Source organism: Talpa occidentalis, unplaced genomic scaffold, assembly GCF_014898055.3.
Source record: "Talpa occidentalis isolate TD23 unplaced genomic scaffold, MPIMG_talOcc4v2.1 talOcc4.9, whole genome shotgun sequence".
NCBI lineage: Eukaryota > Metazoa > Chordata > Mammalia > Eulipotyphla > Talpidae > Talpa > Talpa occidentalis.
Window position 1 is genome coordinate 10724390 of NW_023605305.1, and position 16412 is coordinate 10740801.

Here is a 16412-nt window from a genome sequence, read left to right on the forward strand (position 1 = left end):
CTTATTCAGAAGGGGGGGTGGAGACCCCAGGACTGGGTAAGAGTCTTCTGGGTGCTGAAAGGACTGTGGCTCCTGCGGCTCTTCCTCGCTTTGGGGAAGGTGGGTCCAGCCCCAGCCCGGGAGCTCTGAGGGAGGCAGGTTTGCAGAGGGCGCTTCTGGAGGGAGGGTGCTGGTGCCCCAGGCCTGGGGCTGCCCTGTGGGAGGCTGGGCCTGGGAGGGCCTGGCTCAGCCCCAGCAGGGGGGGGTGGGCCCCGTGCACAGCTTGTTGGGGTAATTCGCGTATTTGTGGTTGTAGGTGCCCAAATGGCGGCGGAAGCAGAGGGCGGCCCTCCTGTCACACTCGCAGGTCTGGCGCTGGCAGCTGGTTCGCCCGGCTGGATGGGACACGGGGAGTCAGGGTCCAGGCGGCTCGGGCCTCCGCTCTCAGACTCGCCCGGTGGCGCGTCCCCCTCTCGGCCCCGCCCGCTGGAGCCCATGCTCAGGGCGGCAGGTGTTTCAGGGTGGGTGAAGGGAAGGGTCTGGTGGCCGGCAGGGCTGGAGGTTTGTCTGGGCTGCTCTTCCTTCCTCTCCTGAGCCCACTCACACCGTCCAGGGACACCAGCCGGGTCACTGACTCATCTGCCCCAGCTGGGGTTCCCAGCAACCCCACCCCCTGGCCTTGCCAGCGTGGAGCCAGCCACCAAGAGAGAAGAAGGCTATGAGCTGTCTCAACTCAAGCCCAGTGGCCCGCGTGGGCCCCAGACCGGAGGCCACTGGGATGGAAGCCAGGGTCCACTCCGGCCTGTCCTGTCTCCATCAGAGTAGATGGGGCCTATTTTCCTGGCATTTACCTTCGGCTTTCCCTAGCCCCCCATGGGCGTGCCCACATCCAGCTGGAGATCAGTGCTGGCAGCAGCCCCCCAGACCCAGAGTCTCCTCGTCCCTACATGGCCTCTGTCCCCAGTGGCTCTGGCACCCTTTGGTCCTGACCAGCCCCAGTCCAGCCCCACCTCGGCCCAGCCCTCTTCACCTCCACCCTCCCCCCATCTCAGGTTCCTCCAGGTGGGACCCTGACCCTTACAGGTGCTTTGTCCCAGGCCAGCAATGTCCAGGGCCCCTCTCTGCCCCCTCCAGCACCAGCCGCTACTTCCCACCAGGGTCTGCTGTTTCTGCAACACTCCGAGTGGGAGGGGCTTAGCAGCTGCTTCCCAGGACTGGGGGCCAGAGGGAAGGAGGCACTGCAGCTGGCAAACTGAGCAGATGGGTCTAGCCTACAGTCCCGCTGGGGGAGCCCACCTTTGGGACAGGCCTCCTGACGCAGACCAAAGCTCCCAGCTCAAAGCTCTGTTCTGCGGACTCTGCCTGTCACCAAGCCCTGGGGGGTGGGTGAGTGAGGAGCCTCTGTCAGTCCTGCCCCCTTAACTTCTCTCCTCAAGGACTGGGGCTGGAGGCCTCTGGGTGGACGGGAAGCACTGGGCCCAGGGCAGGTGGGCCTGCCCAGGTGGGCACTGGGTTATCTAGGCTGAGTACCAGGTAGGCATCTGGGCAATGCACTGGCATTTCCACAGTTCCATGCTGATGGGGACCCCTCCATGGGGAGCCCAGGCTCCCCCTCAGGACGGGGCTCCTGTCTGAAGCTCCCTCCTCCCCACTCCTGGTGTCTGGGACATGGGGGCCATGTATTTACCACAGAAGATGTTGTCCCGGCCGACAGAGAAGAGATAGCGTTCCAGCTTGGGCTCACAGCCCTGCTTCTCCAGACGCCCGTAGCAGCAGTCATGGGCTTGGCAGCACCTGTAAGGGTCGGGGTCCCACCTGGAGGAGCCTGTGAGACCAGAGGAGGGGGCCCGGGTGGGCCTGGACGTGGGGCTGACAAGGCCCAGGGCCTCAGGGCCTCAAATGAGATGTCAGCTCCTAGCTCCTCACTCCTCCCAGGGTGCATGCGCCTTCCCTCTCCAGCCCAGGGAACTCCCCTGGGGGGCACCCCCTTACCAGTCTGTCTCGTCCACTGGCCAGTGGGAGCCCCCAATGCCGCAGTAGCAGCCATAGTCGTTGTACTGCAGGGCCGACTTCCCCGTCATCTTCTCGATCATCACCCCAAACTGGACCAGGTTGCTGGCAGCCTGGGCCACTGCAGGGAAGGAGGGCAGGCGCTGCCAGACTCCCCAAGGCCCCACCCTCAGAAGCCAGTGTCCCCTCATGGCCCCTCCAGTCTGCACCCAGATGTCTCTCTGATTGTCCAGTTAATCTCGCCTCCCCAAGAACCACTCCCGTAACAATAATGCACCCATCACAGCATCTCCGTGGTCCCCAGTCCTCACCTGGTCCCCTACTCCACGCCTGGTCCCCAGTCCTCACCTGGCCCTTTAGACCACACCTAGCCCCCTAGACCTCACCTGGCCCCGCAGTCCTCACCTGACCCCCTAGTCCACACCTGGTCCCCTAGACTTCACCTGGCCTCATAGCCCTCACCTGGTCCCCTAGTCCATACCTGGTCCCCTAGTCCTCACCTGGCCCCCTAGTCCGCACCTGGTCCCCTAGACTTCACCTGGCCTCATAGTCCTCACCTGGTCCCCTAGTCCACACCTGGTCCCCTAGTCCTCACCTGGCCCCCTAGTCCATACCTGGTCCCCTAGTCCTCACCTGGCCCCCTAGTCCATACCTGGTCCCCGAGTCCTCACCTGGCCCCCTAGTCCACACCTGGTCCCCTAGTCCTCACCTGGCCCCCTAGTCCACACCCGGTCCCCTAGTTCTCACCGGGCCCCCAGTCCTCATCCAGGCTGACAGCACACCCCGTGGCCCTTCTGATCTCTGCCACCTCCCAGAATCCCCCCACCTCCCCCCACCCCAGCAGGCTCTCCCAGTGGGCGCCCACTATCTCCTCAGGTGTCAGCTCCTCCCTGGAGCACTCAGTCCCTGCCGAGTCTCATCAGATGCCACCGGGCAGGCGTCCTATCAGCCTCTGCTTCCCGGGATTCCTCCCAATCTTGCCCATGTAACAAGGGGAGATGGGCACTCTGGAAGGCTGGAGCCCAAAATGGAAGCTAGTGTGGGGGCTGGGCTGGGGTGGCAGGAGCCCCGGTGGGTTTGCAGTCTGGGATCCCCGCCAGCCTCTTTCCCATGCCCCCAGGTGCCCCAGCCTGCAGTCTCTGAACCCTCGCTCCAGCTCTGCTGGCCAGAGGGGCTTGGGCGGAGCTGACCTGGGGAGGACCCTGGTGGCAGGAGGGAGCAGCTCCTTCCCCAGGACAACTCAGCCACTTTGGGGAGGTGGGGGAGAGGGCCTAGCTGGGGGTGGGGGATGAAGGTCAGAAAAGTCACTTACCCAGGAGGCACAAGAAGGTCAGAAGAGGGGGAGGTTTCATCCTGGGGGAGGGGAGGTGAGCAGGGGGCAGAGGAGCCAGCTGTGGGAGAAGGAAGTGAGCAGGGGTGCCTCTGATCTCAGGGCACCTCCCCAATTAGTTAAATACCCTGTCTTGTCCACTCCCCATCATTAACCCCCGAATGCCCAGTGATGCAATCACACTTGCAGGTCTGACACTTTGGCCCCAGGGGAGGGGCTGGGGGGGGGGTGCCCTGGGCTCTGCTTCCAGGCTGGAGGCCGGAGTTGCCTGCGGCTCTCCTGGCTTTCCTTCCCCCTGGCCTGCTCCCTGCCTGCTCCCTCCTGCCAGCTGTGAGCCAGGCTGGCTCAGGGCCTCATCCTTGGTGTCTTCTCTTCATCCCCACTTTATGGATGTGGCCCGGAGAGGCTGAGAAAGGCCTGGGGGTGCCACGTGCCGAGTGGGTCCCATTTCTATGATGCCAGTCACTCCAGCATGCCCTCTGCTCCCGGCCCCACCCTCCCCAGCCTCACCCACAGGGAGAGCAACTTGGCTTGTGCAGGCCTGGCGGCCTGGGGCTCTGCCCAGGAACCTATAGCAGAAGGCGGGGCCACAGCCCACGAAGCTCAGGGATTTTAAATTGTTTTTTCCTAGATGTGACTTTTGTCTCCCAAATCTTCGGGCAGTGGGTTGTGTGGCTGCTGTGGAAATAGGTTCTGAGTCAGCTGGAAAACCCACATTCCAGCAGGGACTGGAAACTTCTGTCCTTCCATGTTATCTTTGGGTCTCGGTGGGGGACTGCAGTCCCTGGCCCAGCTTGTCCCCTGGGGGAGCCCCAAGCTCAGCTGGAGGTCTGTGGGGTGGAGCAGGGACACGGAGCGCCCCTCCCGGGCAGGCCTGAAACGTCACGCCCCACAGATCAGGGACTCAGTGGGCTCCACCCGGCATCCACTGGGGCAGAACTGGAGACTAGATGCCCTTGTCCCGGCTGCGACTTCCTGCGCCCCGCCCTCCTGTGCCTGGCCTGTAACTGGGGTAACCTGGCCGGCCGTTTTCATCAACATTTGGGGCTGGCAGCTACGGCTTTGGTGCCCCAATTCCACTGCTTTTTATGTGGCCTTAGGCCATTTCCTTGCTCGGAACCTCAGTTTTCCTGCCCACATTTCTGGGATAGAAGGCACCCCACCCTTGCCCCCTTCAAGAAGGAGGGGAGCTCAGAGGCACCGAGGACTGACTGTGCCAGCACCGGGCCAAGCCCTTCTCCTGCAAGGTCTCCAGGTGCCTTCAAACAGCCCACGAGGCAAGTGCAATGATGATAACCCCAGTTTACAGAGAAGCCAACTGAGGCACACACACCTAAGCATGTGGCGATCCAGAATTTGGCCTTAGGCAGGTCAAAGGGCTTAGCTAGTGCGGACAGTAGGCAGGGACCGAGCACCAGGCCTTTAGCCCCCCCCCCCCCCCCGCAGCCAAATGTTTTAATTTCTTTGAAAGCGGAAGGGAGGAAGGGTGACTGTCAGACAGCCTGGGTTGTCTCTGTCTTGATGCCCATGAGGTCCTGACACTTTTTCCTTTGTTTTTCAGTGGAGGGAAGGAGCCGGCAAGAGTGTGCAGGGCCAGGACAGATGAGCTGCAGAGCCTGACACCAGGCGGGGCGGACCCCTGAGGAGCCCACTCCTGGCTGGCAGGCCTCTTCTCCCTGAGAGTGGGCTGGGTCTCACACCACGGACAGGAAGGACTCCACACAAATTCCCTGACCACCACTCCCTGGGGGGTGTAGCCTTGGAGTGAGAAGGGAGCTCTGGTGGCAGGGATTCCTGGTGGTGATTTGGAATTAAAGGCTTTTAACAGCTGTCAACACTGTCACATACCCCCAGCGGGCCCTGCCTCCTGCCCCTCCCATTTCCTGCTGGTTTCCTCCTGGCGCTCTTTACAGAGGCCCTGCTCAGTCCCCACACAGGACTCGGGGGACAGAGGCCAGAGAGGTGAGTCCACCTGGCCTGAATTGCCCAGCCGCTATGAGTCACGGGCTCCCGAGGGGGGCTCCTCATTGCTCACCATTGCCTTTTGATTTTAACGAGGACACCTCCTGGCAGCCCCTGGCTGCTGGCCTGGGTCACGAGAGCCCAAACGGTGAGTCACTGAGTAGCTACCTCCTAAACAACCGAAAATTAGCTTTGATTCCTGGGGAGGTTTGGCCTTCAGCCCTGCCTGCCATCGCAGCAGAGCTGGTTCCCAGGCAGGGCCGGGTTTCGGAGGCCATTCCTTTGTAGGCCATTTTGAGTTCTGCTCTGGCCCAGGTGGGGCCCCTAAAAGTCATGCCCGTATGAACCTGGGGCAGAAAACAGGACTGTAGGGCCAGTGCCAGGCAGGAAAATCCAGGCAGACGTCCAGGCAGAGGTGTCCTCAGCTGAGTTTTGAAGTGGGGGCACTGGAAGAACTTGGGCTTGGAGGAGAGTTTTGGGCATTCAGGAGATGTGGATGGTGTGATGCTGTTCCCACCAGCAGCACACTGAGCCAGGCTCAATGTGCCAGGGCGCTGCACTGGCCAGACCAGGACTTGAGTGCTGGCTACACCGGAGGCCAGGTGACCTCGGTCAGTCCTGTCACCTCTCTGGGCCAAGATTCGTCATCCATAATCTGGGGATAATTAGACCTGCCTTTCAGAGTTTGGGACTGGATGAAAAGGAAATGAAAGGTGTGAGCCCTCTGCAGCTGCCATGCCCATGGGCGGAAGCCGTGGACGTTGGCTCCCTCCTGCCCCTCCTCCTGGCCTGGCCACAGAGGAGGAAACTGCCGTCCCAGGAACCAAAGCACGTGCCCCTGCCAGGGTTGGCACGATCTGGGCCAGGGACCCCAGCCATTCAGTGTGGCTATGCCCTCACTCCACAGGTCGTAACTTCCACAGTGGAGGGGTGGGGGTAGCGGTGGCAGTGAGTGGAGGGGTAGGGCCTACTCGCTCAGGATCGTCTTCTTACTCTTGGTGTTAACTTGTCCCTGTGACTTAGAAGTCCTTGTTATCATCATTGTCTGACCAATACAAATAGAAAACCAACTTTCATTTACTAAACTCCTCCAGACCTTATTTCTAGAAAGGGACCATGGGTGGTTCAGTTAATCAACTAGATTGAGGACTTACTAGGTGTTGGGAATACACGGGAGAGGAAACCAGGTCTGATTCCTGTCCTCATGGAGCTGATAGTCCTGCAGGGAGACAGACATTAGTAATCACACAAATAATTCACAGATAGGGTTAAGTAGTGTGACAGAATGTTCCATAGGGCTATGAGAGCGTTTAACAGAGGTGTCTGCTCTGAGCAAGGTGTCAATGTAGAGGAAATGATTCAGGAAAGGTCTCGAGAAGGTAACTGAATAAAGAGGGACATGGAAAGAGTTTAAATAGAGGGACAGTCTGTGCAAAGGCCCTGTGGTCTGAGACATGGCGCCCAGTAGGGACTGAAAGGAGCCCGGGTGGCTGGCTGATGGTAGCAGGCTTCAAAGAGCATGATTCACTGAGAAGCTGACCCCGTTCACCCCTCCGGAAGCCCTTTGCTTGGGCCTGATGGGCAGGCAGCCAGCGCTGGCAGAATGCTGGACAGGGCCAGGAGAATGAGCACTGCTCTGGAAGACATGGGGTATCCTCAGCTCAGTGTCATCGGCATCAGGAGCCTCCAAGGACACCAGGAACCCAGGATGGCACGTCCCCCCAGTGAGAAGGGGATTTGGACAGCCGTCATCACAAGGCTGGGCTCTCCTGCTTGCACTGGAGGGTACAGAGCTGACTCTCCGGTGTGGGTCTGTTCCACCTTCTATAAGGTCACTGGTGTCCTTGTGAAATAGCACAGGTGCGCCTTGTTGGCCTTTGCCTAGGAAACAGTGGAAGGCCAAGGAAGGGCTTGGAATGAGGAGGAGACCTGCTGCGTCTGTCTGCACAGGACAGTGCTGGTGGCCGGGAGGAGGAGGAACGGGCGGGAAGCCGGTGAGGAAGAGAAGGCCAGTCAGCTGGTGTTGCAGGCCCGGGATGGCACAGCCCTGTCCTCAGGCAAAAGGGTGCGTCATGGCCAACACTCCAAGTGGGTGCGGGAGCTCGCGGGGACATGGGCCGCCCTTTCCCATTACTGTAATGTTCATCCTGTAAGGCTGCCTGCAGCTGGCTGGGGAGAGCCACGGCGTAGGAGGCAGAGGGCAGGGCTCCGGGAACAGCGCTGCCCGGGCAGGCACAGGTCGCCAAGTATCTGTGAGTGCCTGTGGCTGTGGGGTCGTGGAAGCCCCGCTCCTGGTGAGGGCCCTTTTCTCCCCAGTGCCTGAGTGTCCTGCTTGAGACAGCACAGTGGACTCAGGCTGCCTGGCTTTGCCACTGGCTGGCTGGGTGAACGCCCTCCCTTCCCATGGGCCCCCTCACCTGACCCCAGGACTGTGTTCCTCAGAACAATATGGAAGGAGCTGAAGCATGGGGGGCTGTACCTGACCAGAAGGAAGCGGCAGGTAGTCTCTGTCACGATGCTGCTGTTCACAGTGTTGTAGAGCAACCCCGATACAAAACGGGGTGCCTGACTGTTGGTCCTCACCCGTGCACTTAAAAGGACTTATCAATGCTCTACTGCAGGCACACGTGAAAGGTTCATAAAAGGTTTATTTACAAGGGAAGGGGAAATGAGGAAATGTACAGCTCTGGGAGAAAAGTGGGAGACAAAGTTTTAAATGAGTCCTACCCGATCTGCTGATCAGGAATCCCAAAATGGCGCTCTGAGAGCTGGCCGCCAGCCAGGAGCGGTGAAGCCAGGAGGCGAGCAATCGCGAGCCAGAGAGAGCCCAAGGCCCATGTGTTTGGTTTTTTATATCCAACCTGGCTGCCCAACTCCACCCTCAGGTCCCAGCCATCCTCCCTTGGTGGTGATGGGATTTGTCTTTCCCAAAGTCTTGATGGCTTTAGTCTGGAGTGGGGGTGGGGTCCACAAAGCCTGTATGGGATTAGCTCAGGACATTATTTCCCCCTAACAACAGCAGGAATGGTGCTAGCCCAGCTGTGGCCCCCTCCACCCGCACCCCCCCCACCCAAAACGCCCTTCCTACCTGGAACCATTTCTTTCCTGGAGGCCTCGCGAACCTGTTCTGGTTGGTGATGGTCAGATTTGCCTCCAACATGGTCACATTTGTGGGGTCTGCACAAGATGAAGACAATCGGGGGCCCACAAGCCATGAGCGCCAATGTCAATCAGCTGCAAGCAGGGAGATGGTCTGTCCCATCCTTCTATCTGGATATGCAGAAAGCCGCACTTTTTATATGACTGGGAGTCAGAAATAGAGCCAAGTTGGCTGAGCTGAATTGTTATTGGGTGTCCGGGAGTCTGTTGACAGGTTGGGTGTGTTTGAATGACTCTAAAATAAAGACACCCACACTTCAAAACAATAACTACACATTTATTCTATAAAATTTGTTTTTCTGACTTTCATCTCGGCCAAACCTCCAATTATGTTATAATCAAATTTTTATGTGATTTGTGTTCCTTTGACAGAACGATCGAAGTTTTTAAAAATGTAATTGTATTTGAAGTGTAGACAATCTAATGATGTTTGATAAAACACAGTAAATCTAAAGAGCAAAAATGGAAATGATTTTAAAGCATGTTTTCAAAAAGATTTTCTGAAATGCACTAAACTATTAAAATTAAAAGGCAAAAATAAATGACAGCTAACGAATATAAAAAGTGTCAAAATGATTTGAATACAGTTGACTTCCTAAGTCTTTTTGTTGACATAGAATCACATCTTGTCAAATAGTTTAATAAAAATAAAACGGTTGCGACTCTCATGTTCCATGTTATTTAGCTGTCAATGTAAAACCCGCACCTGGAGAGACCTACAGTTACATACATTTATGAGTGAGACACAGTGTTTGAGATCACCACATCCCTAACCATACAGCAAGCACCCCACAAATAGACGAGCCCCTTTAGACCTGTGACTGGGAATGGACAGACGCCAGGAAATGGACTAGGGAGATGTCCCAAGGAAGGAACTGGGAGCCAATCCATGGTAGGTTCCTACTCATGCCGCTCTGCCCTCCCTCCAGTGCCCACAGGGCAATAGCCCACGGCCTTGGTGATATTTGGGCAACAGAAGCAAGGAAGCACGTCACTGGCACCCAGATGGTGTTGGTTAGAGAGTGGCGATTTGGTGTATGTGCGTGTGTGCATGTGTATGTGTATGTCTCTGTGTGGGTGGGTGTTTGTGTGCTCAAGTGTCTGTGTTGTTAGGTGATGTGTGGAGCCCAGGGCAGGGCCTTTCTGCCTGCATCTCACGGTGGTGTGCGTAGGAGTGAGCATCATCCCTTCAGCGCCCCCATGTTGTTCTAGGGGTGTTACATTTCACCTTCGCCATAGCTCCGCTTCTGTTTTACAGGTGATTCGCTCAGGGTCCTGCCAAGGAAGTGGCCACACATCTGCTGGATTCACAGGATGGGTCAGGAGCCAGGTGAGCCCAACACTGTTGCTCCATGCTGCCTCCCCGTGGTGAGATTAGGGACTGACCTGATGCCTCCTGCTCACTCAGATGCCCCGGGTGGAGTTGAGAAGTGGGCATCTAGTTCCTGGACACAGGGAAGCTGAACCCCGGCTGTCTCTCTTAACTATCTGCGCTTTGCTCTTCCACATTCTCCCTAGGGGACCCCAGATGCCTAGAACCCAACCCTTGGGGAGTCTTGGTTCCTGACCTGGGCCTCCTGCAACTCCTTAATTCATGTATTTCCTTCTTGCTGCCTTATGAATGCATTTATGGTGGCTATTGTTTTTTTCATGCAGTTTAATCCAAAAGTGTATATTTGCAATATTCTGCAATACGAGAAAATGTCTTCCTGTATCTAAGAGTGTTTAGAGGCGTTACCTTCCCAAGTGGCTGGGGGACGTTCTGTTCCTCCTTTGTTAGTGATGGCTGCTGCTTATTGTGTCACAGACCAAGTCTCCACTATTTCTACTTAAAAACATTAATTGATGGTTCCTTCGAGGTCTCACGTATTGTCCATTTTTTTCTGCATGCCACACGCTAGAAAGAACAGCCTGTGTTCACAGGGCATAGAATTCGACCTAGTACGTTGTTTATACAATCATTCAGTGAGCATTTATTGAGTATTTGTTATAACCATTCTAGGTGCTCAGAACACATCAGATAGAACAATTGTCTGGTCAAGGCCCCTGCATGGGGGTGGCAGGTGAGGGCGGGGTGGGAGGAGGCAGCTGATGATCAATGCTTAAACATAATTAACAGGCAAATTACATAGCATGGTAGAGGTGATAAATTCTAGGAAAAAAAAGAAAAAATACAGATGGTTAAATGGAGTGGGGCAGAAGCTGGAATTGTATGGGGGGGCGCGGTGACCTCACTGAAGAAGTGATGTTTGAACAAAGAATTGAGCCCCATAGATGGTCTTACTCTGAGCCTGTGAGAGGTGTGACTCGCAGCCACAGGGTCAAGCTGGTGATGGGCTGGGCGGGACCGGGGAAAGCAAGGCAGAAGTGAGGAGGAAGAGCTGCTGGTGTCCCACAGGTGAGGGTGGTGCTGGCTCAGCGAGGTGATAGCTGTGGAGGCGCTGAGGAAAGGTCAGTTCTGGGTTTAATTTGAAAGGAGAGCAAGCACCGCTTCCTGGCAGGTGGGACAAGGGTGGGGGAGGTAGGAGTCTGGTTTGCCGAGGGTGTGGAAGCAGAGAGCACCATGAAGGAGGTGAGGAGACTGCTGTAGCACTCCATGGGGGCAGGGCGGGTGCTCACACTGGGTGCTGAGTGTGAGGCACTCGTGAGCCTCTGTGGAGTAGACGCTGCAGGCACGAACTTGGGAGCTGTCAGCCAGTACACAGGTGTGGGAGGTGATGGCCTCACCCGGGAGCGAGGTGGGAGAAGAGAAGTATTCCTGTCAGCCTGGAGCACTCCCAAGTGAGGTGAGGGGGAGCAGTGCAGGAGGTGGAGGAGTGAGGTTTGGCCTGTTGGAACAGCCTGGTACAGAAGAGGGGCGGGCCACCACCTCATGATTCCCACAGCGTCCCAGCTGAAGCTGATGGGACCTCTGCCTCCTGAGCGAGGGGGCTGCTGGGAAGGGGATGGAGCGGAGCGGCCATTTTTATTGGAGCTTTATTTATTTCCTGATTTTTAAAAAAGATTTATTTATACATATAAGAACGGGGGTATAGGCCAGAGGTGCAGGGGGTGAGAGGATTCACCAGAGACAGAGTGGAGAGCAGAACAGGCAGATCTAGTGAAACACACTGCTGAGGGGAGCAGTGGGCTTCGCCATGTGGGTCATCTCCCTGGCTGGGAATTGAACTTGAGCTGCTGTGGCTGGCAATAGCTTGATAGTGCTGAGACTTTAACCCCTGCAACACTAGGGAGGCCCTGTTGGAGCTTTCAAAGGCCGTAAGGCACAAGGGCTCTCTCTCTTTTTTGCTGGAGCTGCTGTGGAAGATGGCTGGCCTTCACACCCTCCTCTCACCCCAGGTTTGGGGGGCAAGGGTTGCCCACAACCTCAGCAGGACAGGTGTCTACCACTCTCTGCTGGCCCCTTCACCTCCACAGTATCAGTAACTGCATGTTCTCCCTCCCCCTCTCACCTGCTGGTTACAATACATCCCCCACCCCTTTTTGCTGCATTTGTTTACCTTTGTAGCAGCAGATGGCAGGCCCGAGAACCGAACAGGTGAGAGAGGTTCTGACCCAGTGGCAACTTTCAGATCCTTTGTTGGGTAACTGGTTCCTCAAGGTGAAGTGGAGAACTAGCCACTGGGGCAGCCATGGGGCCCCACCAGTGACCAGGGGAGAGCTGTGTGCTGAGGTCCTAGGAGTTGATTGATTGGTCAGAGTAGGGACATCAAGGGGCCCAGGGAAAAGAGGGGCCCTTCAAACTGGGCAATTGGAGGGGACTTTCATAAAGGGGATATTGGCAAAAGTGGGCAGGTGTAGGGGGACCCCAAGGACTGTGGGTGGTTGGTAGCATCTCTAAGCCTGGAAAGCCAGCAGAATGGCCACTGGACCCCGAGAGGGAGTTGAGGACAGGTCTCAGGAGCTGGGATCCTTCTCCCAGGGGGGCAGGGCCCAGGGATACAAGCCCTGACCTCACTCTCCTCCCTGCTCTGAGTGAACTGCAGGACCAGGGACCAGAAGACAAGGGGACAGGTCCATGCAGCCATAGAGGTCAGCCCCAGGGCCCTGGCTGTGGGAGTGCAGAGCCAGAGGGCAAGTGGAAATACCCAGGACAGGGCAGGTTTGTGAGAACAGTGTGTGCTGCGACTGTGATTGGGTGGGAGGCATTTCCAGTATTTTTAATTCCACAGAGGCCAATATGTGCAATAACTGCAGAGAAAGAAGTAAACGTTTATGACTGAAATGCAGCCAAGATAGTTTTTAATTGGAAATGAGGAGGACATGAAAAATATTACATGTTCCTCTGGGATGAATCTTTCAACACAAAGGTTTTTAAAGAACAGAGAACAAATCCCGCAACAAGAGAGGAATGCAGTGGCCCTACCCAGACACTCTGCTCCTTCCTTTCCTTAGACTCATCTCCCGTGGACCACATGGACCACACTGTCCTGCTTTCTCCTTCACCACACCAGCCTCTCCTCCATTTCCATGCAGTCCCTCCTCTGCATCCTGACCTCCCCCTGGACTTGTCCCTGGGCCCTCTTCCTAAGTGGAATGTGGACACAATGGCTGGCACTCTAGCAACTATGTTGAACCATGAGGTACAACACTTAGAATGACAGAGCCGTGAGATAGAGGGTGTCCAGTCTGTGAGGTCTTGAATTCACTTTTACCCTAAAGACTACATACTTCCAGACTGTTCTGTAAGATAAAAGTAAACTTTATTTTATTTGACCATCATGATTTTGTATTTCTATCAATCGTGGCTGAACCAAATCCTACAACACCCCAAGCCAAACCTGAATACCTGGCTTCCAATTTTGTTCAGCCTCATTGTCCAGCATAGCGCTTCTGCAGTGCGTTCAAGTGACATCAGAAAGGCACTCCAATAGCAATCTACCAAAGATAATCTGGTAGCAATCTGACAATAAAGAGCCCCTCCCACTGATTCTCAGGAAGAAAGTTAAGTCCGAAGGCTACTCTAGGGCCTTTGCTCTAAAATGCACAATCTCCCACTCAGCCCCAAGCAGACCTGCACATTAAGACGAATGTCATTTATAATTGTCTGACAGGTCACATCCTTGACCCAGTCCTGTGAAAATCACTCTTGACCTCTGCAGATAAAACTGAAGATGAACCAGCCTCTAACGTTGTTAGATAAAAGAGAAGGTGATCATTCCTCACCAGCTCAAATCGCAGGGGATTTAGGTTCTCACTCTCCCCCTTTCATGCAATTCCCCACTGACTCAGGCTCGGCAGAGGATCCAAGCTCTCTCCTTTCACTCGCTAGCGGGTCTCCTAATGCCCCCCACTTCTTACCTGCAGTGGCTCTCCACTCAGCAGACTTAGGACTTACCTGCAGGGCTTGGACGAGTATATCTGGATTATCTCTAGGGAATGGGGGCAATGCAATCTAGTATCTCACCTATGTTAGAGGAGGAAATGTAAAAAACAGGAGCAATTAAGTCAAAAGAAAACCAAAATACCAATATCCTACATGTGTTCACTAGTGAGCAGGGTGGCTGCACGGCTCTGGGGAGGGCCAGCAGGAGGCAGCAGTGAGCTGGCTAGTGTCTCCCAAGGACTAGATCCCCTGGTTTGTGGTTTGTGGAGTTTAAGTGTCTGGAGTGTAAGTTCTCCCACTGTGGGGGGGCATTGGGGGGCTGGGCTGTGTGGCAGGTTCAGGGTCTTCCGTCCTGGGGCGACCATCCAGACTGCTTGCTTCTTCCTGAGGGCGGACAGGGCGTCAGGCCCAGGGCCTCTACCCCCCAGCTTCTGGGGGTTTCCTGGCCACCCTAGGACTCCTTGGCTGACAGGGCATCACCCGACCCTGGCATTCATCTTCGCATGGCATCTCCCTGGGTGTGTCTGTGTCCAAACTCCCCCTTCTCATGACACCAGTCATGCTGGACATGTTCCCCCCACCCCCCACCTCCGCCCATGGCCTCGTGTTAGGGAATCACAGCGCCAAAGACTGAGTTTGCACATGAGATCATGTTCTGAGGTCCTGGCAGAAGTGGCTTCCACATGGGGATCTGGTGGGGACATGGATTCAACCCACAACACAGGTCCAGCTCTTGATAAACTGTCTGCAAGGACAGCTGCCTGTGGCTGCTGTGCCACCCACCTTGTTCCTCAAACCCCAGCACCCAGCCTCACTGGCATGGAGCCCAAGGGTCTGCAGGTGGCTCGGGGACAGCCCACTGTGCTGCCCTGACTTGAGGGCCAGGCTGCTTCCAGGTGGTTCCACCCCAGGGCTGCTTACTCTTTGCTGCTGGTGCCCCCAGCACTGACACTCACGCTCTGCCAGCACATTGGAGGCAGAGAAAAGATATTTGCTTTAGAAATGGCTGCCAGAGTCGCTGTGTCCCTGAGGGCAGCAGAAGAGAGAGCAGCAGATCCAGGGAGTGAGCTGGTCTCTAGCAGGTGAGGCCTGGGAGGAGGGGGCTGTGCTTTGAGGGGGGCCGTGCTTTGAGGGGGATCCGGGACATCTCTGGCCTTTGCCAGGTTTAGAAACTCATATGAGAAGAGGAGGAGGAGGAAAGAAAGGGGAATAAGAGAAGAAGGTGGAGGCTCTGGCCCAAATTTGTGGGAGGGGCCATCTGCTTCATTGTACCCCTTTTCCTTCTGGAGTCCCTGGGTGCGTGAGGGGTCCTCATCCTGTCCCAACAGGTTTGCACCCATCCTGGAGCTTTGTAGAGGCTTCATTTGTTCATGTGAGTAAATGGCTGGTGAGTTGAAAGAGCAACTAACTGCTCCCCATTAGGCCCGGATGATGAGGGAGCAGAGAACAGGGTGACCCTTTGTCAAGGTCCCGCTGACCGTGTAAGCAAGGGCCCAGCCTGCAGGAACAGATGCGCTGGCCTTCTCCTGGGAGTGCTTGCAGGGAGGGAACTGGTGATCACACCTAAATCCGGTTGTGGGAATTAGTCAGGCCCATGGGAAAGATTATAAAATAATCTAAATTCATCATCTGCCAGCAGCTCATAGGTTTCTCCATATCCAGTCTGTCCTGCTGCTTATGAGGGGGAGGAGTGGGGATTCCCAGGAGCACAGTCCAGCGGACTATTGAATCCCCCAGCTGGCTGCACCCTGTAGTGTAAACCCTGACCATTTTTGTCTTTTTTTTAATGCAGGTTCCTGACTTAATCTTTGATTGTGCAGGCGCCCACATCCAGGATGGCTAATGTGAATGAGCAGCTGCCAGCCAGGGCTCCATCAAGGACAGGCCCGCTCCCCCGGCTGCGGCTCCACTGTTTGAGAGAGCAGGGTCAGTTTAGATTGCTGGACTTTGACTTCTTTTTTCTCTTTCAGAGCTTTGTTTCAGCCTTATGTTTTAACTCATCAATAAAGAGTGAGCCCACCAGACCCCAAACACCCATCCTTGACCCTAATAAGGCAGGGCCCCGGCCTGTGCTGTCTCTCTCTCCTCTCTGCCCACCTTATCGTGTGGCCTCAGATGTGCTGTGTAATTTTCAGGTCCAGAAAGTAATAAACGTTTATTTTATTTTCAAAGTTTCCGAGTAGTGTTTGCTGAGAGGCCTCTTGCTCTCCAACTGCTACGAGCTTTCATAGATGCATCTGCTGCGTGTTGCCTGCGGCCTCCAACAGGAAAGGTCACGGCTGTCATGATGAGCCACAGATCTCTGCGAGCAGCAGGAGCTGGGCCACAGGGTCTAACAAGACGATGAGGCTATAAAGGTCTTAATGGGCTATTAATGTGAAGGAGGGTCCTCCAGGCCACAAGGCCAAGTTGAGCTAAGATGCAACTGGATCACAAGGCTGTTGCCACTGTTTAAGGAGAAGCTCTAGCCTAAAGGCACAAAAGATTCTTGCAGGTGAGGAGGATGGGAGGCCTCGGCTGCAAACACTGGGTTGGTGGGCTGTGCCGTGGCCACCCAGAGTGCAACAGACTTGCAGCCGGAAACCCAAAGTCACCACCAGAGAAAAATACTGGAGAGGCCTATGGTGTCTGTGTCCTCATCTTACT

General features: G+C 55.7%; 1 protein-coding gene across 1 annotated transcript; it reads right to left on the reverse strand.

The window, feature by feature from the left end:
* Positions 1–225: 225 nt before the first annotated feature.
* PLA2G2E (phospholipase A2 group IIE) lies at positions 226–3341 on the reverse strand. The gene is made up of 4 exons (XM_037499691.1): positions 3302–3341; positions 1972–2110; positions 1667–1773; positions 226–374 (listed from the first exon to the last, which is right to left on the reverse strand). The coding sequence occupies exons 1-4, from the start codon at positions 3339–3341 to the stop codon at positions 226–228; spliced, it is 435 nt and encodes a 144-aa protein (XP_037355588.1).
* Between the last annotated feature and the right edge of the window lie 13071 nt (positions 3342–16412).